The sequence below is a fragment of the Sapajus apella genome, unplaced genomic scaffold (genome assembly GCF_009761245.1).
Source record: "Sapajus apella isolate SASKATOON/1434 unplaced genomic scaffold, GSC_monkey_1.0 scaffold7, whole genome shotgun sequence".
NCBI lineage: Eukaryota > Metazoa > Chordata > Mammalia > Primates > Cebidae > Sapajus > Sapajus apella.
In genome coordinates this window covers 33,192,000-33,215,988 of record NW_022436947.1, presented here as the reverse complement: position 1 = coordinate 33,215,988, position 23,989 = coordinate 33,192,000, and the positions used below count along the sequence as shown (strand labels likewise).

The window sequence follows — 23,989 nt, the reverse complement described above, 5'->3', positions numbered from 1 at the left end:
TGAACTTATTTGGGAAACTCACCTTTGGCGACTGTGGCATCAGGGGGCCCCATCTCTCCTTTTCCTCTCTGAAGGAAACCTGGAGCGCCCTTTGGGGTACAGTGGGTCCTTGCTGACTTCATGGGAGGGCCAGCTTGAGGAAAAGGGAATGAAAGGAGATCGTTTAAATGAAATGAATAGGGGAACCCAGCTCTTGACCAGGAGGAGTCCTTGAAACCCTCAAGCTAAGTAGGCGGGCTACCATTCAGTTAGAGGCCACAATGCAAGCTAGCGCCCAGCGGAGCGCAGGGTGTGCGGAGTACTTCACCAGCAGGCGCTGGGACCCCTAGGGAGAGCCACCCTCAGTCTCTAAACCCAAATGTGCCTTAACGAGATATCACAAACATAAAGAAATTAGTTTCTAAAACCTTTCATTGCAGAACATTTCAAATACATGCACAAGCAGACAAGTAAAGAACTCCCCCCTCCGTTTTTACCCATCACTCAGCCTCAACAGTGAACAACTCAAAGTTTATCTTGTTTCTTATATGGACATCTACTTGCCCCCTCCAGTATTATTTTTAAGCAAATCCCATTTATTGTGTATCTCTAAAGACTCTTAAAAATATAACCACATTTCATTATCACACCTTGATATCTAAAATAACTCCTTAATATTAAAAATTGAGTCATTGTTAAAATGTCCAATCATCCCATAAATGCCATAATTTAAAAAATTTATTCAAATCAGGAGTTATATAACAGTCACCTACTTTTGATATTTTTCTTTAATCTATAGGTTATTGAATTTAAAAACTACTATGTAGCAAGATACAAGCTATTCGTTAATCATGCTAAGATTTTTGTAAAAACTAGCTCCAGACTTCTATTGCCAAATTATACTCAGTGTGTTTATTTTCTTTAAAGAAAATAATCATAATAAGGCGCCTGGGTTAGGAGTCTGAAAATTAATCTCCATTTAGAGACTCCACATCCATCAGTCTCTGGCTGGACCAGAAAATAGGTTTTTGTGTAGGAATATTTTCTCAGAGGATTAAAAAGTGAGCGAGGGGTGGGACACTTAATCCTGTGTTTTCTAGAACAGTGCATTTAAAAGGATAGATACAGTTCTTGGCAAAAGCATGGTAAGCACTTCAGGGTTATTTTCCATGAAATTCTTATTGTTTTCTTTAGTTATAAACAGCAGAATTCGGTTCATAACTTTGTGATTTGCAAATTGGTTGTGACTGAGATTGGATTGAAAACCCAGTTTTCTTGCTTTTTGACAGTTGTTCAAGAAAGAGAGCCTTTGGTGTGCTAAAGACTCTTCTGCCCATCTTGGAATGGCTCCCCAAATACCGAGTCAAGGAATGGCTGCTAAGTGACATTATTTCTGGAGTTAGTACTGGGCTAGTGGGCACCCTGCAAGGTAAGATGTTGGTGGATTGGTTCTTGAGTGATAGAGAGTTCTGGTCTCCAGCAGGAGTTTAACACTTCTCCCCAGCTACCATAGGTCTGTGACAGATGTTTACCTACCCTTCAAGGCCTTTATCTTTCCTGAAGAGCCCCTAAGTGGAGAGAGTCACCTCTTTTCTCCTCTTCCTTAGAGTTATCTTCTTGGGAAGTTGCTGCCCCACTAGCTGCGGGACTCCAATTCAGAGACATATACTAAACAGTGGCTTCTCGATTTTTTTAAAAAAAGAAATATGTGTTACATCATGGTCTGTGCATATGTATCTAAATTTTCTGTGAAATACTTATCATTACAATATGATAATTTTTCACTTTGTTCTATTCTATTATACTTAGGTTTTTAAAATGATGATTGCAGCACATTAAATTATTTTATATCCACCCACGGACCTTTTTTGTTTGTTTTGTTTTGTTTTTCTTTTTAGATACGGAGTCTTGCTCTGTTACCCAGGCTGGCGTGCAGTGGCGCGATCTTGGCTCATTGCAACCTCTGTCTCTTGGGTTCAAGAGATTCTTGTGCCTCATCCTTCTAAATAGCTAGGACTACAGGCATGTTCCACCATGTCAAGCTAATTTTTGTATTTTTAGTAGCGATGGGGTTTCTTCATGTTGGCCAGGGTGATCTGGAACTCCTAATCTCAAGTGAGCCACCTGCCTTGGCATCCCAAAGTACTGGGATTACAGGCATGAGCCACCACACTCAGCCTCCCTCACATGGATCTTGAGGTGCAGTTTGAAACCGGTTTACAGAAAAGTGAAGGAAGCTTTTTAGCCTGGACTCCACATGAGTGTTTTGTCTGCCCCTCGTCCCTTTAAAAAAAAAAAAATCCTCTTATTTTAATCTTCTGGGAAAATGTACCAACATAGGTGGTTATTTATTGTTTTATAAACTGAGTTCATACTATAATATTCCCATAAACATCTTAGAAATTTGTTGTATAGTCAGTGCGTAGCATTGTGGCATTCTCCTCTGTCCCCCATCCCCACCATCTCATTTCTGCCCCACTCCCAACACCCTGACCAATTTCTCAAAGACTCTGAATCATGAAAACAAAAATCTTCTTATTTATTATAATTTTGTGAAACACCTATTGTGTTCTAGGCACTAGGTATGCTGACATAAATAAACTGCATCATCTGCTTCCAAGGAACTCATAGTCCAATAGAGAAAGAGATAACAATTCACTGTTATAAGGGCTGTGGCAGGGTTAATGTTGCTTGCTAAGGGAATGCAAATGAGGTGCACTCAAACCAGTCTTAGGGGGTCAGGAATGGCTTTTTGGAAGTTGAATGTCAAAGCTGAGTTTCCCTGATGGCTAAGTCTGAGTTTGTTAAGTGATGGGAAGTAGGGTGAGGTGGGGATGGCTTGAAAATACACTATTTCAGAAGCCAGTAATGAATGTAGAGCAATATTGTGAGCTAAAATTTGGCTGTGGATCTCTCAAGATTGCTCGGATCAAGCCAGGTAGATGCCCACAGAGAAGGAGGATGTCCTGTGAACATAGGGTGGAGTCTCAGCCTGATCAAGCACGTTCTTAGTAACAAAGGTGGATGAGAGAGAGTAGGATGGGCTGTGAGGTTCATAAGTTAACAGTGCCAAGTATTCACATTGTGCTCTAAGGAATGTGACATGGCAATACCCTGTGACTTCTGGGGGACAGGAACCATGCCTAATTCATGTTTGTTCAGCAGGTGGCTAGCACAGAGACTGGCACATAATAGATGGTATATTTAGTGAAAATGATTGAATTGCATTCCTGATAATGAATCCTCTTTATGTATAAAAATGGCTCCATGTCTCCCCAGTTTTCATAGACAAGTATCTTATAAGAATTCATTTTGTTTATAAGTATCATCAGACACTGTGCTAAGTAAGAATGTTGCCAGTTATCTCATTTAATTCTCATAACAATCCTGCTAGGTAAGTCTACTATTATTTCATTTTCAATAGGGGAGAAATCTATTAAATCTTGCCCAAGGCCATGTAGCTGGTAAGTGGTAGAGTTGTGATTTTAATCCAGTGTCTATTGTGTAGTTCCTTACTTTATGGGTAATATATGTTTCTAGAAACATCTCTATAAGTTATCTGTGTAAGGTGAATTTCTGGGAGGTTAATCTGGCTCACTTATACATTCATTTATCATTCATTCACTTAATACATATTTATAAACTAGATCTGTAGGCCAGGTATCCAGCCATGTGGATTCAGTGGCTCATTAACAGGCACAGGTGCTGACTTCATGGAGCTTCTAAAAATTATTTTAAAGGATAGGGATGGGAATTAAATAAGAAGATAAATAGAAAAATGATTGTAGATTGCAATATCTATTGTGGTGGATTAAATATGCTGTAATGCAGATTAATTTGAAAGGCAGGTCTTTATTTTTATTTTTGTATTTTTGTGAGACAGGGTCTCACTCTGTTGCCCAGGCTGGAGTGCAGTGGTGAGATCACAGCTCACTGCATTCTTGGCCTCCTGGGCCCAGGTGAACCTCCCATCCCAGCCTCCTCAGTAGCTGGAACTACAGGCATGTGCCACCATGCTTGGCTAATTTTTGTATTTTTATAGAGACAGGGTTTCACCATGTTGCCCAGGCTGGTCTGGAACTCCTAGGCTCAAGTGACTTGCCTCTTCTGCCTCCCAAAGTTCTGGGATTACAGGTGTGAGCCACCGCACCCAGCCAGGAAGGGAGGTCTATTTTAAATACAGTGGTCAAGAAAGACCTTACTGAGAAGGTGAAATTTAGTCAAAGACCAGAGGATAAGAAGGAGACAGCCATGTGATATTCAGAAAAAAAAGTGTACCACGTAAAGGTGCAAAGGCCCTGATACCAGAAAACAGTATTTTCCAGGGAGGAAAAGGAAGAATTGTAGTATGGTGAGAGCAGTGGGGGAGGGTGGGTAAACCATGAAATAAATTGAGCCAGGACTGGGATTAGGGTGACGTAAGTGAGGCACTGACTCTCAGTATGCCTCTTTACTGTGCCATAGGCACCTCACCTGCCTCACCCTGTTCCTAGCCCTGTGGGGATATTGCTATGAATTAAAGGAAGAACAGGTGTGTCAGCTTGAACCAGAAGAGGCAGGCTATGAAGAGAGCTGCAAGATCTGGACTATATTGTGCAGCAAGAATCACTGATGCATGCTGATAAGTGTCGATGAAAATCACAGATGCCTCCAGGGTTGTTGGCTTGAGCAACCAGGTAGATGTTACATCATTTATCTAAATGGCAAAGACAGGCTGAGGAGCAGGTTTCGTATAGGAAATCAAGTTTCCTTTTGGATCTGCTAAGTTTGAGATGCAGGTAAGACATCTAAATGGAGATGCCAAAAAGGCAAGTGGGAGCAACTGCAAGTGTGAAGGTCAGAGGGGAGGTCTAGGCTAGACGTAAAAATCAGGAAAGTATCGCTGAAGAGGTGATATTTATAAGAGTGGGAATGCCTGTGATTACCTAGGAAGAAAGGGCAGGTGTGGAAGAGAAGAGAGCCAGAGTACTTAGAGGTTAGGAAGGCGAAGAGGGAGCCAGCCAAGAACCTGAGAAAGCTGGACCCAGGAAGTTGAAGACAAAGAACAACCAAAGGAATGTGGGGTCAGAAGCCAAGAGAGAAGGTTTAAAAACAAAACAAAACAAAAAAACAAAAAAGCAAGGCATAGAGGGGCTGACAGTCTTGAATATGCCTGAGCGGTGGCATATGATGAAGGATTACAGATTGCTTTTAAGAAGTTTTGCCGTGAATTGAAGGGAGATAAGACAAAGGTAGAGTGAAGGGAGAATTTGTTTTTCTTAATATGTGAGATGCTAGAACATATTTGTGAACTGATAGGAATAACCTAGTGGAAAGAAAGAGATCTGTGGTGCAAGAAGCACAGGAGAAATAACTAGAAGCAAAGTAGTAAAAAGGGGCAAGTGTGGATGGGTTTGAGAACAGAATTGGAATTACTCCTTAAAGGCAGGAGAGATATTTCTTCCATTTTCAAAGGAAGATAGCCCAAATGGTGCAGATGCAGACAAGTTTGAAATTTTGATGAAAAGCAACTTGGGAGTATCTCATGGATTCTGTGTTTTTGATTAAATGCAGAATATGTCTTTAACTTTGAGTCCGGTGGAGAAAGATTTGGGCAGATTGAGGTAAGTAGGGGAGGTTTGAATAGTTGTCTCAGGGAGAGGAAAAGCACTCCCCCTGAGGAAATGTAATTGGGTCCCCAGGCAGTGCTGAGTGCACGTCTGGGACTTGTGATCACACAGTTTTCATGAAATTGGTTAGCCCAGTTGTAGATTCCTTCAGTTCAGTGTATCTTGCTGCTCGAAGGCTGTCATGGAAATGGTGAATATTTGAAGTCAGCCAAATTGGGGTTTTGCCAGACAAGAAAAGGAAGGAGGGAGAGAATAAAACAAGTGAGTTAAGAATATTTGAAAAATTCCACGGAATCTGCGCTGGGCAATTGTGGAAGTGAAGACAGGAAGGTGTGGAGACTAGGGAGAAAGTGAGTCTGTTAATTGATTAGAAGCCTCACGAGGACAAACAAATGAGGCAGTAAGGATTCTGGGGTAGGTGAGCTGAAAGGCTTGGAGGCTGTAGCTGGAGAGGGGCTCAAAATTCAGATTTCAGAGGTGGTGTTGCAGTTTCCATTGATGACATGTCCATGATGTAACCAGTGGCTGAGTAGCTGACGAGTAGTATAAAAACTCATCAGACAAGACCAGCTCAGGTTACTGGGAAGCCAGGAAATTGCTGCAGATGATGGGAGCTTTCTGATTTTTGCTGTTAAAAAAATTCCCATCAGGCAGTAGATCAATGCAACCTTTGTAGTACTATCTTTATTCACAGCTTTACAGAGTCTGCTGTCTGCTTTCTACTTTGGACTTTTATTTATTTGTTTTTTTAAACAACAGAAATTTATTTCTGCAACATTAAGGTGCCTACAGATTCCGTTTCTGGTGAGGGCCCATCTCCTTGCGACATCTCACATGGTGGAAGGCTTTACCTTTAGATGAAATTTAAATTTAATATAAATTTCAACTGTTTCTTAGCACCTGCTTTATCAGTACACGTCACCATCCTATACATCATAACTACCAGCACAGACTTTCCATTATTTAAATCAATGGCTCAGATTTCTTTTAATTAATTTCTTTTTTTTTTTGAGACAGAGTCTTACTCTGTCACACAGGCTGGAGTATAGTGGTGTGATCTTGGCTCACTGCAACCATCACCTCCCAGGTATAAGCGATCCTCATGCCTCAACCTCCTGCATAGCTGAAATTACAGGCGTATACCACCACCCCCAGCTAATTTTTGTATTTTTAGTAGGGATGGCGTTTTACCATGTTGGCGGGGGTGGTCTCAAACTCCTGGCCTCAACTGATCCACCCACCTCAGCCTCCCAAAATGCTAGGTTTACAGGCATGAGCCATCATGCCTGGCCCCAGATTTCTTCACAAACTGTATAATTTTAAAGCTGTTGTACCAAGTTTTCTTTATAATAAAGATGATTACAGTATATTTGAGTAGTAGTGGTCCCTAAACGGGACATTCTATATGAAAACGGAAAAGTTCCCCTTTTCCAGGCATATTAAGAACTGCAGGCTGGGTGTGGTGGCCCACGCCTGTAATCCCAGCACTTTGGGAGGCTGAGGTGGGGGGATCACCTGAGGTTGGCAGTTCAAGACCAGCGTGCCCAACATGGAGAAACCCCATCTCTACTAAATATACAAAATTAGCCAGGTGTAGTGGTGCATGCCTGTAATCCCAGATACTCAGGAGGCTGAGGCAGGAGAATTGCTTGAACCCAGGAGGCAGATGTTACGATGAGCTGAGATCGCGCCATTGTACTCCAGCCTGGGTGATAAGAGTGAAACTCCATCAAAAAAAAAAAAAAAAAAAAAAAAAAAGGGAACTGCAGAGCCCCGTTTAGGGCAATGAAGTTTGGGAAGGACTTAAAAAATGTCCATATGAAATAGACAAGCTGTGTTTTCATTTCCTGCTCCTTCTTTTCTTGTCTTCCTTCTGTGGAGTCAGCTTCCTATTCTATTCCATGCTCTTGGGACTACTGACTATTGCAATTCCTTTTCGTAATTTATATATTAAAACAGTTGCACTAATCAATGTATTTTTCTAGAATACAAACTCCACCAGGGCAGAGACTTTGTTTTAACAGTGTCTGACCCATGGTAGGTGCATAGTCAATACTTGTTGAATGAATGAATGCTTATTGTAGAAAACTAAAAAATACATATAAGGAACATGAAAAATATCTCCACCACAAACTAGAAGTCTCCTCTGATTCTACCATACAGATAATCCATTAATATTTTAGTAAATATCTTACTAGACACATAAATATGTATCTATATAAAAGTATAATGAAATGTCTGGAAATTATAAGCACCAAATTAAGGATAGTTGTTGCTTCTGAGGTTGGAGGGAGGAAAGAGGATGTGATTGAGGAAGAGTACACTGAGAGTTTCCATTGCAATGGCAATAATTTATTTCTTAAGTTAGATGATGGACATATGAAAGTTTTTTTGACATATTATTCATTGTCTTTCTTGTATATCTGAATTACTTCATATTATATTCAAAATACCACCAGATTTTTTAATGCATACAACATACATGTGTACTTTTACAAAAGTAGGAGCATACATACTTATCAGTTTTGAATCTTGATTTTACTCACTTTATTTCCTTTTACTTCACATCTCTCCACGTCAGTAAATGTACTTCTGTGCATCACATCAATTTCATTTCATAGAATTACGAAGTATGAAGCATAACTTAGTTAACCACTTCCCCACTTGGGGACATTCATCTGACAAATAATATTGAGTGCAAGGGGGCCAGCATATTCAGGTTGTTGCCATTTTTATTAACTACTATAAATGTAATTCCTTATTAATGACTCAAGGGTCAAAAGGCTTGATTTTCTCTCATTGTGAGTGAGTGAAGAGTGAGGAGGAAAATGAAGTAAGATATGCTGACTACCTAAGTATTTAACTAGGGAAAAGAATGTCATTATCTTCTTCTAACCCATATGTAAACTAGAATGTTTATTTCTCTATAGTCAGATATTCACAGGCCCGGAGGCTGCTGGCATTGCGTAGTGGAGGAGTTGGTCAACTTCATCAGGGTAGAGTTGTCTTGTTTGCTGCTGTGTGTAATTGCCATATTTTTTCTTTGGATCTAACTTTACTGCCCCACCAAGAAAGGAAAAAGGGCAGTGCAACAATGACTGTGACCCTCAGAACACAGAGAAACACTGAGCTCAGATGCAACTGCCTCCGTGCAAAACTGGTCTGAGCCTTTGGACTGAATTGACCAAGACATTTTTTTTTTTTTTCTCTTTTCTAGACACAAGATCTTGCTCTGTTGCCCAGGCTGAAGTGCAGTGGCATGATCATAGCTCGCTGTAACCTCAAATTCCTGGGCTCAAGCAATCCTCCTGCCTCAGCCTCCTTAATAGCTAGGACTATAGGCGTGAACCAATATGCTGGGCTCATTCATTTTACTGTAGAGATGGAGTCTTGCTATGTTTTCCAGGCTGGTCTCAAATTCCTGGGCTCAATTGATACTCCTGCCTGTGGCCTCCCAAAGCCCTGGGATTATAGGTGTGGGCCACCACACCCAGCCTGACTAAGCTTTTGATCGACGGCTGACTTGATTGTTTTTCCCACTGATCTGATCGGGGGTTGACTGAAGTACTGATCAATTGAGTCAATTCATTAGAGCAGGTGATGTTTGTAGATGCAATCATTGTTTCAGCTGATTTGGATCCCGTTCTACATCCTAAGGAGGCCAACTCAGGACGGGCTGATCTGTTGAAACTGTAAATTGAGAGTATCTGTGTAAAGGCCCTTCTTTGCACAGTAGAAAGAGAGATGCTCCTCTACTTACCATGAGATTACGTCCCAATAAACCCATTGCAAGTTGAAAATATTTTAAGTCAAAAATGCTCTTAATACACTTAACCTATGGAACATCATATCTTAGCCTATCCTACCTGAAATGTGCTCAGAACAGTTACAATAGCCCACAGTTGGGCAAATAATCTAACACAAGCCTATTTTATAATAAAGTATTGAATATATTATGTAATTCATTGAATAATGTACTGAAAGTGAAAAACAGAATGGTTGTATGGTTAAAGTATGGTTTCTACTGATGTATATTGCTTTTGCACCATCATAAAGTCAAAGTCCTAAGTAGAATCATTTTAAGTTGAGGACTTTCTGCATACCATAACTTTCATTTGTGAATTTAATCACTTTGGATGTGCTTTCAGGAATGGCATATGCCCTACTAGCTGCAGTTCCTGTGGGATATGGTCTCTACTCGGCTTTTTTCCCTATCCTGACATACTTTATCTTTGGAACATCAAGGCATATCTCAGTTGGTAATTATAAGTATATTTTACAATTATATTTGCTCATGTTTAGAGTGTTTTGGCTATATTAAGTGCATTATGTCTCTATTATATTGATGCAAAAATGATTGCAGTTTTTGCAATTACGCTTTTAATTGCGAAAGCCACAATTACTTCTGCACCAACCTAATTTATCTTTGTTAATCTTTTCAGGGAAATAGAGTTTCAGTGTTTTGTCTACTTTTTCTGTTCAATGATGTTAGGTAACTTTTTATAATGAAGAGGAAATATTGAAAAACAAAATTACAGCCTGCCTTAACATTTTAGCATGTAGCATGTTTTGATTTTTAAAAACATGATAAATTTGACTCCAAATTTAGAAAGTATTCTCTTCCAAAATATGAAATGGCAGGGAAAAAAATGACACAAAGACTTTGAACCTACCATTTTACCAGATTAGCTTATAAATGACTAAGTATGTTCATCAAATACGTGTTTATGATTTGATTAAAGAACATACTGATTTAAAATCACTAATATTAGAAGACTGGTAAGATCTTACCAAAACAATTTAGAAGCTAAGCTTGAATTTTTTCTTGCTATGACTTATAATGAATTTTCCAGCTTTTCCTAAAATTTGAATTCTCTTTTGTTAGAATGTCCTAGTAAACGAGTGTTTTAATGCTATTTTGTGACTTTGACATTTATACTAGAGAAAATTTTGCTCCTACATCCATCTGCTGGCTAGACATGTCTACCTCAATGATCCTCTTGAAATAAATGCAACCATCTATTTTATCCTCAACCTATGTTTTTGTCCTTAGTTGTATTTCCTCAGGAGGAGAGCAGAAAGTCGTTATTGACTGAAAGAGCATCCTCACCTTAGAGAATCAATTAGTATTGAATGATTGACTAGACGAGAAACATGGAAGCTGATTTTCTCCTGGGTATTCTATACATTGAGACATTCCAGGTGACTGGGGCTAGGTTTTGAGACCTCAGAACCATAAAGGCTTCCATGATCAAAGGGTAGAAATCATTATCATCATCATGGATAAAAATAACAGAATGGAGCAGTTGCTGGAAAAAAATAATATTTTTTAAAACATAAAATCTTGCAGATTGACATTGATATGAAAAAAATGTTGTATCATACAAAAGGAAAAAGAAACTTCATACTCCCTTTGCTGTTTTTTTATCCTAACTTCGACCCTGTGATATTGATCAAGGTTCTCAGATCCACAGAGATCAGGACATTGGACACTCTAGGAATTAATGAAATCATATGAAATGAAAGTTGAGTGGAATAAGTAAAAACTCAATGTGTGTGCTACCTTTGCCAGGAACCCTTTCCTGACAACTGCCATCCTCGGCCCCACCACCCATACACATGGGGATCACACATAGACAGATTAGACGACCTTCTGACATACTCACAAAGCATCCTGAATGTTGTATTGTAATAATTACCTACATGTCTCTCTTGCCAATTTCTGGGTCATGAATGCCTTGAGACATCTGCTTGTTAAGCTTCTTTTTGTTGTTGTTATTGTTGACACAGGATCTAGCTCTGTCACTTAGGCTGGAGTGTGATGGCGTCATCTCAGCTCACTGCAGCCTCCTCCTCCCCTACTCAAGCAGTCCTCCCACCTCAGCTTCCCAAGGAGCTAGGATCATAGGGATGCACCACCACACCCAGATAATTTTTGTCTTATTTTGGAAAAGATGGGGTTTCACTATGTTGCTCAGGCTGGTCTAAAACTCCTGGGCTCAAGCGGTCTTCCTACCTCAGCCTCCCAAAGTGCTGGGATTACAGACGTGAGCCACTGTATCCGGCTTAGCTTCTTTTGTGAACAAACCAGATTTTCCTAGTCACAGCTAAATCTTTTACACATCTTTTAAATCCTATGTAGACACATTGAACATTTGTGATTAATAACTGATTCTTAGAGACGTTTTTTTTCCCCAGGACCTTTTCCAGTGGTGAGCTTAATGGTGGGATCTGTTGTTCTGAGCATGGCCCCAGATGAACACTTTCTCATATCCAGCAGCAATGGAACTGTATTAAATACTACCGTGATAGACATTGCAGCTAGAGATACAGCAAGAGTGCTGATTGCCAGCACCCTGACTCTACTGGTTGGAATCATACAGGTAATGAACTTACAGATAAAATATAAATTGGAATAATTTTTATTTGAGATTAACTTTAAAGCACATACACTTAAAGGTTCTTCTAAAAACAAAACAAAGTAATTTCCTGGAACCCAAAATTATTTTCTAAATTACGTTGTTTTAGATCAGATGCTAAAATAGTTAGCAAGAACCCACTTATTAAGGCTCACTTATCATCAAAGTCAGAGACAGAAAAAAAGTACAGAAGAACATGTGTGACTCAATTGAGGAAAAGAGAAGGGAAGTATACGGGAATCCATAAAGGAAAAAAAAGTGTTCTGGTGAGCAGAGACACGGGACTGAAAGCATAAGCTATGGATTTTTGCTTTTCTGAGTACATGTATAAAAATATTTCAAGGTTTTTATTATTCATGGTTTTCAAATTTTAGAGTGGAGGAGGAAGGGGAGTGATTAGGGCATTAAGAAATTCGTATTTTTTTCCTACAGATATTTTTGTGCTACAGGTAGGCTACCAGTGTTTTAATTGGCATTAAACTTAATTTAATATTTCCAGAGAGTTGGTTCCTATCTCAGGCAAACATTTAATTTTTGTTTCCTTTTTTTTATCCTAGTTGATATTTGGAGGTTTGCAGATTGGATTCATAGTGAGGTACTTGGCAGATCCTTTGGTTGGGGGCTTCACAACAGCTGCTGCCTTCCAAGTGCTGGTCTCACAGCTAAAGATTGTCCTTAATGTCTCAACCAAAAACTATAATGGAGTTCTCTCTATTATCTACGTAAGTGTTGCTTCTTACTCCAGAGCTGGGTCACTGTTCATTCCAGAAACAATTGTATTCATTCTCTCTCTGAGTCTGGGCTGGGCACGGTGGCTCACATCTGTAATCCCAGCAGTTGGGAAGGCCATGATGGGCGAATTGCTTGAGCCCAGGAGTTTGAGACCAGCCTGGGCAACATGTGAGATCTCATATATAAAAGAAAAAAAGAATCCAAAAATCCAAAAATTCACCAGGTGTGATGGGGCACACTTGTAGTCTCAGCTACTTGGAAGGCTGAGGTGGGAAGATCTCCCGAGCCCTGGAGGTTGAGGCTGCAGTGAGCTGTGATCGTCCCACTGCACTCCATCCTGGGTGATAGAGCAAGACCCTGTCTCAAACAAAAACAAAACTAAAACAAAATAAAACAAAACTTGAATCTGGAGAACCCACATTTCTCTATGCATACTTTGGGAGCCATTGAAAATATTTGGTTGCTTCTCTCAGAAATACTATTGTACTTAAAAACATGAATGAAGACAAAGTGGTATAACGCAGTAAAGACTGCTCTGGAATGTAACAGACTTGATTTCCAGCCTCAGCTTTGCCTGTAACAGGTAAGTGACCCTGAATACATCATGTAGGATACTAACTGAAAGCTCAGGTTTAGAACTGGGTGGACCTGAGTTCAAATTCTGACTCTACTGTCTACTAGGCATGTGAGCAAATCACCATGCCTCAGTTTCCTTCTCAGCAAAATTGTGTTAGTGATAGCATATACCACATTGGGTTGTTAAATAAGAATAGATAAGCACTTGGCCCAGGGGCTGATACATAACAAGTACTCTAAAAAAAGGAGTTATTTTGAAATTCTTATTTCAAGGCATCTTTTCTTATTGGTGAAATGAAATGATTGGAGATGTATCTCTAAAAGCTTTTTCTAACCGTGAGAGTCTGTAAAATGCATAATGTAAATGTCTCAACAATTATAGATGAAAAGGAACATTAGATTCAGAGATGATTCACCATGCAAAAGAAATGCAAAAGCAGGATGTAGATCACACTAATTAGATTTGAAAAAGGTCTTGGATCTAAAAATGTGTTCTATATAAAGCATGTTATTGATGCTTGAAAAATGGTGATAATAGTAACATGATGTCATCCTAGCTTGGAGGGAACGATGCCATACAAAAATAACGTACCACATTAAGAATGGAGTTTGAGTCTTTAAAGACCCACCTGTTAGCTTCTAAAACAATGTAAGGCCATGTACACATATCTGAGAATTGGTGAGGTTGTCAGGAATTGCTCAATTTTGTAACAGTGCCATAATCCCATACTATTATACTCCATTCATTCAACAAATATTGCCAAGTACTTACTATAGGCCAGGCACTACGCTAAGCAGTGAGAATAGATAGAGGAGGCAGAAAAACATAGTGATTAAGATCATGAGGCCAGGTGTGGTGGCTCATGCCTATAATCCCAGCAGTTTGGGAGGCTGACATGGGTGGATCACTTGAGTCCATGAGTTTGAGACCAGCTTGGACAACATGGCAAAACCTTGTCTCTACTAAAAATACAAAAAATTACCCATGCATGGTGACACGCACTGGTAGTCTCATTGACTTGGGACGCTGAGGTGAGAGGATCACCTGAGCTCAGGAAGTTGGGGCTGCAGTGAGCCAAGATCATGGCACTGCATTCCAGCCTGGGTGATGGGAGTGAGACCCCATCTCAAACAACAATAACAGCAACAACAACAAAAACAAACAAAAATGATAATCAACTTTGAACTTCAACAGACTTGAGTTGGAGTCTTGGTTCTACCAGCCACTACCCATGATGCTTATACTCAACTTCCCTAAGCCTTAGTGTCTGCAATTGTGAAATAGGAGTAGTGATAGTAGCTACCTCTTAGAGGATTTAAAAAGAAAATATGTGTAAGACACTTAGCTTAACATCTGGCACATGGTAAGAACTAAGTTTTTTATTATTATTATCACATATGAATAGACCTTATGAAGCTCACCGTTCACTTCCTCAGGATCTAGCCTATTAGAAGACATTAGCAAAACTTTTTGATTCAGCATTATATTGGTAATTCTTGATATATTTTTCCTGTCAAGTCCTCAGTTTTCCATCAATTTCTTTTTTTTTTTTGAGACAGGAGCTTGCCCCATTGCCCGGGCTGAACTGCAATAGCTCAGTTATAGCTCACTGCAACCTCCATCTCCCTGTGTCAAGCGGTGCTTCCGCCCCAGCCTGCTGAGTAGCTGGGACTACAGGTGTATACCACCACACCTGGCTAATTTTCTTTTTCTTTGTTGAATCTTAGTAGAGGTGACGTCTCCCTGTGTTGCCCAGGTTGGTCTTGAACTCCTGAGCGCAAGTGATTCTCTCACCTTGGCCTCTCAAAGTGCTGGAATTACAGGAGTGAGCCACCATGCCCAGCCCATATTTAAACATTAAAATAAAATTTTAAGATTTTTTTGGGGTAGAGATGGGTTTTGCCGTGTTGCCTAGGCTGGTCTTGAACTCCTAACCTCAAGCAATCCTCTTACTGCAGCCTCCTACTGTGTTGGGATTATAGGTGTGAGCCATTGCACCTGGCCAATCCTTAGATCTTTTTGAGATCTCTGACTGCCTTATTTTGACAGGCTCTGTAACTTTTGCAGCCCCTGGCACATCTTGCTTTTACTTACGTTCACATTTTCTTCATCGAATGTTCACTCATTTATTCCTTCATTCTCATTCATTCAGTTTATCTATTCAGTAAACATATACTGAATATCTACCATGTACCAGGCACTGTTCACTCCCTATACAAGTCCACTGAATCCTTAAACTACCAAGACATCCCTTACTGAGTATACTAACCTCATTGTGCAAACATGGCTCGGCCTTCAACTACACAGATCACAGGAGGCCCAAATTAATTGTTGACCTGGGTCCCTGGCCATTGCAGGACCCCCACAGAACAGGGGAGATAGTTCTTCTGGTCTCCTAGCATTATGTTTAAGAAGAAACTTTCTGCAAATGATTTTACTTTGACAGGGACAAAAGTGACCAGGAAACACTAGACCAAGGTCAAAAATAGTTTTTAAACCAAGTGCAGTCATGATGTAACTTATTTCCTGTTAAATATTTTTCTTGACGTCTCAGTTTAGCATATAGCATAGAATTTTGCAAGAAATTCTTCACAGGCCAGCCAAGTTGGAGAAGGTATTTCAATCATCTTTATGTGGTGATAAATATATGTTTGCTCTTCTGAAAAAAAAAGAAAAAAAAGAATCAGCAGGTCTGAAAATGATTGCATGGGGTTGAATGAGCCACTTAGTCCTTGAACAGAGAATTTTGCTTATGACATTGCCATTGCAATTATACATGAAAGAATCTTTCAATACACGCAGAGTAGTAGAGGATTCTCCCAGGAAAAAGTGTAAGATTGTTGTAAAATACATTTCCTGGAATGTTAACTTATCTTTGTTCTAAGGTTGTGCTTTGGTTTGTCTTGCCCTCTCCCCGAAAGAGGTACTGACAACTGGAAATCATGAATGCAAAGAAATACGGGAGAAAATATTAGGAGAAAAAGAAAGCAGTTAATTCACAAATGCCAGAGAGACTGGATGTAGGAAGCAGAAGGGAGAAAGACAGGGTACTGGCAGCAATTTAGAATTAGTTAATACCCTTGATGCTACCATGTAGCTACTGTTAGCTAAGTAAGTCCCACAGTCCACTTAGGATTGATTTCCCACCATTCAATTTGAGTGGTTTGTCTCAGCAGACAAGGGTGAGAGCTTTGAAAGTCACCACTAAACTTGATTAGATTTGTTGCTTTGCACCTATTTCACTGTGAAAAATTTACGCCATTATACTAAAGTAACAGTTTAAGGGTTGCTCTATACTTATATACACAAAAGATATGGTAGCAGGAAATGCCTGATAGCAAAAGGTGGTTGAGAAGGGTTTGTGATATTTGTGGAGATAAACTAAAAAAATTTCAGCTCTAAGAGTAAACTGATAAATTTTCTCATACACATTAGTGGGCATAATTTCTTATGGCTTCATCAACCCAGGTAATCCTGGGCAAGAACAAAGACATTATCTAAATGAAATTGTCCTAAAATTGCCCAAACACAGCAGGAATTACAGTAAAACATTATCTATTACCAAAAATTTCATTATCATGATTTGAATTATTTAGAATACTAAGCTGAAATACAGAATCATATGTGTGTCCATATTATAAACATTTTGTAGTATTTTAACAGTAAATTACAAGCACTGTTCAGTGCTTTTGTAGAGTCTAATTTCTATGTCTTTAAATATAATCCATTTCAGTTTACATGCTGAGTTTTATTTCTACACAAATTAAACTTTCTATCATAGAGCTCTTCTTAAAAGATTCTGAATGATTACTCAGGATGTAGGCAACTCATTTATATACTCAGATGCCTTGCATGATGCAATTGTGTAATACAAACTGATTTTGGTTTTTGAACCCCATATTACATTTTTAATCCACAAGACATACTTTTTATTCAAAGGTCTAAGTGATTCTCATCGACTAAACTGAAATCCTGTAGTGATTATTTTTGTAAGGTGAAAATGTTTTTGCAATAGGGATAATTATTCCAAATGTTTTGTTTTTCAAGTTTCAATTTTTGCATCTTGAGTTGAAAAGCAAACCTTTAATGAATAGACAATTCATCAAAATATTATGCCTAGCTCATGAATTAATCAGGGTCATCCATCAGAAAATTAATTATGTAAAGGACCAAACAGCAAAGATAACTTAAAGCCTCTGGGGTCGGTAGGGCTGTTTGCTCCTGTGTGAAATGCCCTGAATTCTTGTTATCGTGTCTAATAGTAACCTCCAAGCCTCTGGGGTCGGTAGGGCTGTTTGCTCCTGTGTGAAATGCCCGAAGTTCTTCTCATTGTGTCTTCTGGTGGTAGTTGTTTCATTTTCTTTTTCACTCTGCTATACCCCCGGCTTCATCTTGTTTCTGTCAATGTATCTGCCTTTAGCAATTTTCAGTGACTCTGAAAAGCAGACAAAGTGAAATAGTTAGTACTGGGTTTAAAGTAAGAGGAAAAGTACCCACTGAGTGAAAGTTCAAGAGTCTTCCTACAAGTTAAATGCCTGAACTCTAGTCCAAGTGCTTGGTGGGAGGTATTTTGCTTGCATAATAACTTCTCCCCCATTCCCTCACTCTTGAAAGTGTTCCAGAGAGTTGAGGTTGCTGGCAAATCGACTCCTAGATTACTTCAGCTTCATTAAGTACTTAAAGTTCATTTAGTTCATGCATTTATTGTCACCAGATTACCACTATAATTATTTTAAAAGTAGTTTATCTGTAAAAATGAGTCAAATACGTGTTATAAACTATAAGATGCTCCATTCTTTTATCTTCCTACGAAAATATGTCTATAAAAGTCTCATTTAAAGAACAGTTATCTTTACTGAGAGATTGTCTCAAAGAACTGTCTCAGAGATATCTTCTTAAATCATGCCTTGTACAGGACTGAAGGTAATATAACAAAGACAATGCTCTTCCCTGGGATTCTTCTTTGCTAACTTCCTTGAAACACCCTTGATTCCCAGAAGTCTCCTATTTACAAAACAAAACTAGTTTTTCTTGAATTGATTCATCTGTCTAGTTAAAGATTTTTTTTGGCCAGGCGTGGTGACTCATGCCTGTATCCCCAACACTTTGGGAGGCTGGGCGGGAGGATTTCTTGAGGCCAACAGTTCAAGACCAGTCTGGGCAACAAAATGAGACCCACCCCCCAAATCTACAAAAAATAAAATAGCCTATTTATTGTAGTCTCTACAATAAATAAAATAAATATAGATGCCTGCCTATAGTCCCAGCTACTCTGGAGGGTGAGGTGGAAGGACTGCTTGAGCTGAGGAGTTTGAGGCCACTGCACCCAGCATGGGCAACAGAGCAAGATCTTGTCTCAAAAAAAAAAGTTTTTTTTTTTTTTTTTTTTTTTTTTTTTTAATGTTATCTTAGTTCAAGTTTGATAAATAAAATTAAGTACCAAAGTTATTTCCAAAAATTTATGCTTGGCCTATATGTCAATTCAGTAACTTTTCTTTGCCATAAAGAATGAATCAGTCTACCTGTATCCACATATGGAGTATTTTAGGATTTTTTTGTTGTTGTTATCTGTATCATTCAGGTTTAGGAAAGAGCTTTACCTAAAACACTGGCTAATTGTGACCAAAAAAATATAGAAAGAAACACACACACACACACACACCACACACACACACACACACACACACCCCAACCACTGATCAACTGAAAGTTTCATATTTATCAGCTTTTAGTCTCAATAATATCACCATAGTAAAAATCAGGCTACTTAATAATACCTATAAACCCATTTCAAGATACACACTTGTAAAGCTTTTCTTCAAGTAAAAGGCAGTATGTTTATAATGACATTTTTTCTTTTAAGACATTTTTATTATTATAAAAAATATAGAGAAGCAAAAATAAGAGTGTAGAAATCACCCAGTTTTTCCTTTCCAAGTAAATGATCATAAAAAATTGGTATATATATTGCAGCAATTGTATGTATCTAATGGTCTCTGTATCAACCAACACATTTTTATCACTTTCCTGAAACTTTCAAGTGCGGTTTGATGCTGATATCAAGGTTCTTTGTGTGGAAAGATTTGTATGAGAATTGTGTATGTGTGTGTGTGCATGTGTGTGTGGCAGCAGGAAGTATATAAAATTATTTTCTTTTTATAGACGCTGGTTGAGATTTTTCAAAATATCGGTGATACCAATCTTGCTGATTTCATTGCTGGATTACTCACCATTGTCATCTGCATGGCGGTTAAGGAATTAAATGATCGATTTAGACACAAAATACCAGTCCCTATTCCTATAGAAGTCATTGTGGTAAGTAGAATATGTAGTTAGAAAAGTCAGCATTATTTGGTTGACAAGCAAGGAATTATTAAAACCAATGGAGCTTTTTTTTTTTTTTTTAACATCTTTTGTTTTATTTCAGACGATAGTTGCTACTGCCATTTCATATGCAGCCAACCTGGAAAAAAATTATAATGCTGGCATTGTTAAATCCATCCCAAGGGGGTGAGTATTGTGTTGCTCTTAGACAGTACTAATACAGTCCTTTTTACTTAATGAAACATTTATTACAAACTTCCTTTCACTGATGCTCCTATTTGTGTGTGATCTTGAAGAAACAACCATAAGAAACAGTATGTGTGTAGATAAATGTCAAGCCATTTGTTTAAAGCAGCCCCTATATGCTGTTTTATCTTCATTTTCTTAAAATACGGCAGTACATGTACAGTTAACACCAGACTTCTGATTTAAACTTATACATAAAATTATAATACAATATAAATAGAATCATTTCTTAGTAACATCTATTGCACTGTGAACAATCTGCTTTAAGAATCAGGGATATCTGGCCTAAATTCTCTACCATCTAGTTTAATCAGTCTTAGGTAATAATTATATCCTTCATATCTATAAATAAAATGCATTATCTTCAAGGGAAGTTTTAGAAATGTTTGGTAGTTTGGTGAATTAGCAGAGTAAAAGACCAAGACCCTTCATTCATTTCTGTCACTACGCAGTTTTGTGACCTAAGGAGATTCTCCTGTATAAGACAAGGATAATGAAAACAGCTGAAGCCTCAACTCAAGCTTGTTGTGAACACCAGTGAGATCTCTTATGAAACAGAGAAGAGACAAAGTACCCTGTGCTATAATTTTCTTATATGGGTTTACAAAGGAAGCCCAGATGTTTATTTATAACAATCACTTATAACATTTAAGACTAGACATGCTGTTAATCAAGAAGTACCAGTGTTCCCTCCCTTAGGATTAGCAGAGGGACTTGGTACCAGTGTTTGTTTTCCATGCTCTTCATAGAAACTTCTTCAGGCAAGCTTATTCCCAGAGCTTATTCCACAGGGAACTGCTGTATTCCCATTTGATTCTTCTAATACCTGTGTCAAAATATTTGAAAAAGGACAACCGGCTACATGGAACTTAATTTACATGCTATATCCATTATAGTGTTTCTCAAACTTACCCTTTTGTAAGAATGGGGATTCTTTTTCACACAGATTCCTGGTTCCCACCCCAAACCTATTGAATCAGGCTTTCCAGAGGAGGGGCTCAGGAAATCATATTTTTCAAAAGTGCCTCAGGTGATCTTGCCCTCAGGGAAACTGGAGAAACTCTTTAAGAGAGGATCAACAAATCTAATTGAACAATTAGATGATTTCCGGAGTTAGAAACAATTAAAGAAAAAGACACTTTACAGAGCCCTTTGTCAGGCTTCCTAGGATGTATTAAGTTATAGGTGGTCCACAGAGCAGGCCCTATCCCATCCATCTGTGTTCCATTACTTGGCTTGGGAACTCATTTTTTCTGCCCTAAATTATCCTTCCAGGTCTTCTGCAGAGCTTTCCTGGGCTCTCCTCCTGAGAATGGAACTCTAGCCTCTCGCCCTTGAGTTTAATGAAGCTGAATCCTTTGACAGACCACCTGGTAGCTTGGTCAGCTAATTTAACCTGCCTGGCCCCAGGGACTTTAAACTCCCCCACGAAGGCAGTGACCTCATTTGTGTTGTTCAGCCCTGTCCCCAAGCACAGAGCTCATCTCACTGTAGGCTCTCAGAAAACCCTTATCGAAAGGATAAAGTGCCCAAACCTATGTCATTATAAACAAGCCACAGCAAAGGCCTTGGTTATCCAATCTCACTTGGTAGCACAGAAACAATTCTGATGATATTAACAAACCTGAAGAAGAAAGGATGGAGTGGAGAGATTGGAAAGGAGCAAGCAGAGTATTAAAGTGGCTGAGGTGAGCACAGCGAAAGGAAGAGGGGCAGAGAGATTGTCATATGCCCCCTTTTGATCTCCTCCCTGCTTCAATCCTCCATTAAGGCTACTGCTGGTAGTTCCCCTTTATTCTATTGAGGGTCAGGACCATATGTTGGAATCACTCAGTCCCCAATAACAATGCCACATTGGATAGTCAAAAACAGTGGTTCCATGCCCTTCCTTCCATCCCCTTTCCTGGTAGACACATGTGACTTTTCGTTGTCTGGCCAGCATCTGAACATCCCACTAGGATTTACTCATTCTCTTGCCCCGGGCATTTTCTTAACCAGCAGACACTATGATGGGCAGTCATGCGCCTTTCTTCTCATGCAACTGGTCCTTATCTGCAACTCGTAATCTGTCCAGTTCCTCACTCATCCTGTCCCAGGCTTCTCTTTTACCTTTTCTGTTATAGTGGGGTGTGTGTGTGTGCATGTGTGTGTGTGCGTGCGTGTGTATGTTTAAACTCAAGATTGATGGCTTGTCCTCTAAATTGTAATCTCTATTCACTCTCTTACCTCCTGTCCTCTCCAGTTCCAGAGGTCCTCTTGTTGTCATGTTTGTTACTGTTATTATCTTTCCTTTCTCTCTTTTCTGAAACAGAGTCTCGCTCTGTCACCCAGACTGGAGTGCAGTGGTGCTACCTCGGCTCACTGCAACCTCCACCTCCTAGGTTCAAGTGATTCTCCTTCCTCAGCCTCCCAAGTAGCTGGAATTACAGGCACATGCCACCACGCCCAGCTAATTTTTGTATTTTTAGTAGAGATGAGGTTTTACCATGTTGGGCAGGCTGGTCTCAAACTCCTGACCTCAGGTGATCCTCCTGCCTCAGCTTCCCAAAGTGCTGGGATTAGAGGCACTGTTATAGAGCCCTTTTGTCAGGCTTCCTAGGATGTATCAAGTTATAGGTGGTCCACAGAACATGCCTTGTCCCATTAATCTGGGTTCCCTTAGTTGGTTTGGGAAACTCAAGCCTACTGTTGTTTTTAAAGTATGTGCTTTGCAGTTGTTCTTGTAAGTGTGGCACAGGGGCAAAGCCAGCAAAACCACAGAGGTTTTTTCCCAGCTGCGTTCTGAGGGCTGCTCTTCTCTAGCTGGAGTGGTGGTGTGGTTGCCAAGTGTTCAGACCCCATCTGAAGTAAAAATATGCCCTTGGCATCTGTTTATCACGCTGTCATTTGTGGAATTTTTGGTCCTTCAGGGTCCATCTCTCCCTGCCATCATCTTTTCAGATAAGTGTGTGTTCGCACGCTCACCTGGGCTCTTGGTAGTGCTGTCTCGTGATCAGGCCTGATACGGTTGGCTGGGGCCAAAGAGGCTCACTGAGCAAAACATTTGGAGAGTCGTGTCCACAGAAGGAGGGCAGGGCAAGAAAAAAGACTTACTTACATTTCATTAGAAGATATCCAGCAGGACTTCAGTTGGTTTAGGGCTTCACTTAGGGTTCAGCAAGACAGAAGACATGAGTGGCAGGAATTTGGCAGACTTAGGTTCCCCCAATATATACCAAGAGCCTGCGATGTGTGTAGACACTAATTACTTATACAAGTGATTCCTCCTTGAATCCTATGAGAAGAGTATATCGTCCCTGTTTGACAGCTGAGAAAACTGGGATGTGGTAGGTTTTAGTAACATGCCCAAAGTCATTTGAGAGTGATTCTGGTCCTTTGACTTACGTCTTTGCACTTTACACTTTGCAACCATGGATAATCAAGGATCAGTCATATTTGGAGAACTAGGCATCCAGGTAGGCAATGTGCATTAGGCTGCTATCAAAACTAAACTGTATGTGGAACTGGCAAGTTACTTTGTCAAGCCCCAGTGGCCTGAAGGAGGGTTGACTGGGTCTCAGGAGCAAGTCAGGAGCCTGCTTTGAGAAGTGTGGTCCCAAGTCACATCCAAACCAGCAAGTGATATGATGTTGAGTCGCCCACCTATTGGTTCAGGGTTTCCAATATCCTGTCTGTCTACAGATGGGGTTCATTCCAGAGTCTCCTTGTGGGGTAGGATGGGATATAAGGAGAAAAGGAGTCTGAAAATTAACCTCATTTGTAGGGAGTAAGGCTTCAAGGGCAGAGAACCAAACAGATCTTATTAGATAAGAAATCATTTGATATTTAACATTTCAACCTGGACCGAGTAACCGACCTCAAGCAAATCACTTCATGTTTCGCGTCCAAGTTCCTTTATCAACAAAACAAGAGGTAGATTCAGCAATACCTAGGATGCTCGCTAGGTTTAACTTTCTCTATGGTTTTCTCTAAAAACCTTATTTCTATTTTATTTTTACCACTGTTATCTAATTATAGGGGAAAATGTAGTTTCCTTATTAAGCAAACTTTAGGCATAAGTGAGGTAGGTGGGGCAGACACTTTATGGCTGGGGGCCTCTGGAA

At 39.5% G+C, this 23,989-nt stretch overlaps 1 protein-coding gene across 4 annotated transcripts in view; it reads left to right on the top strand.

Annotated features, from left to right (window-relative positions):
* SLC26A4 (solute carrier family 26 member 4) overlaps positions 1-23,989 on the top strand; it is a 54,775-nt gene that overhangs the window by 1,254 nt on the left and 29,532 nt on the right. For all 4 annotated transcript variants that reach the window (XM_032276307.1, XM_032276308.1, XM_032276309.1 and 1 more), the window contains 6 exons: positions 1,269-1,408; positions 9,737-9,847; positions 11,787-11,971; positions 12,565-12,729; positions 19,479-19,631; positions 19,744-19,826. In XM_032276307.1, the coding sequence (XP_032132198.1) occupies positions 1,269-1,408; positions 9,737-9,847; positions 11,787-11,971; positions 12,565-12,729; positions 19,479-19,631; positions 19,744-19,826 (837 nt within the window). The remainder of the gene's footprint in view (positions 1-1,268; positions 1,409-9,736; positions 9,848-11,786; positions 11,972-12,564; positions 12,730-19,478; positions 19,632-19,743; positions 19,827-23,989) is intronic.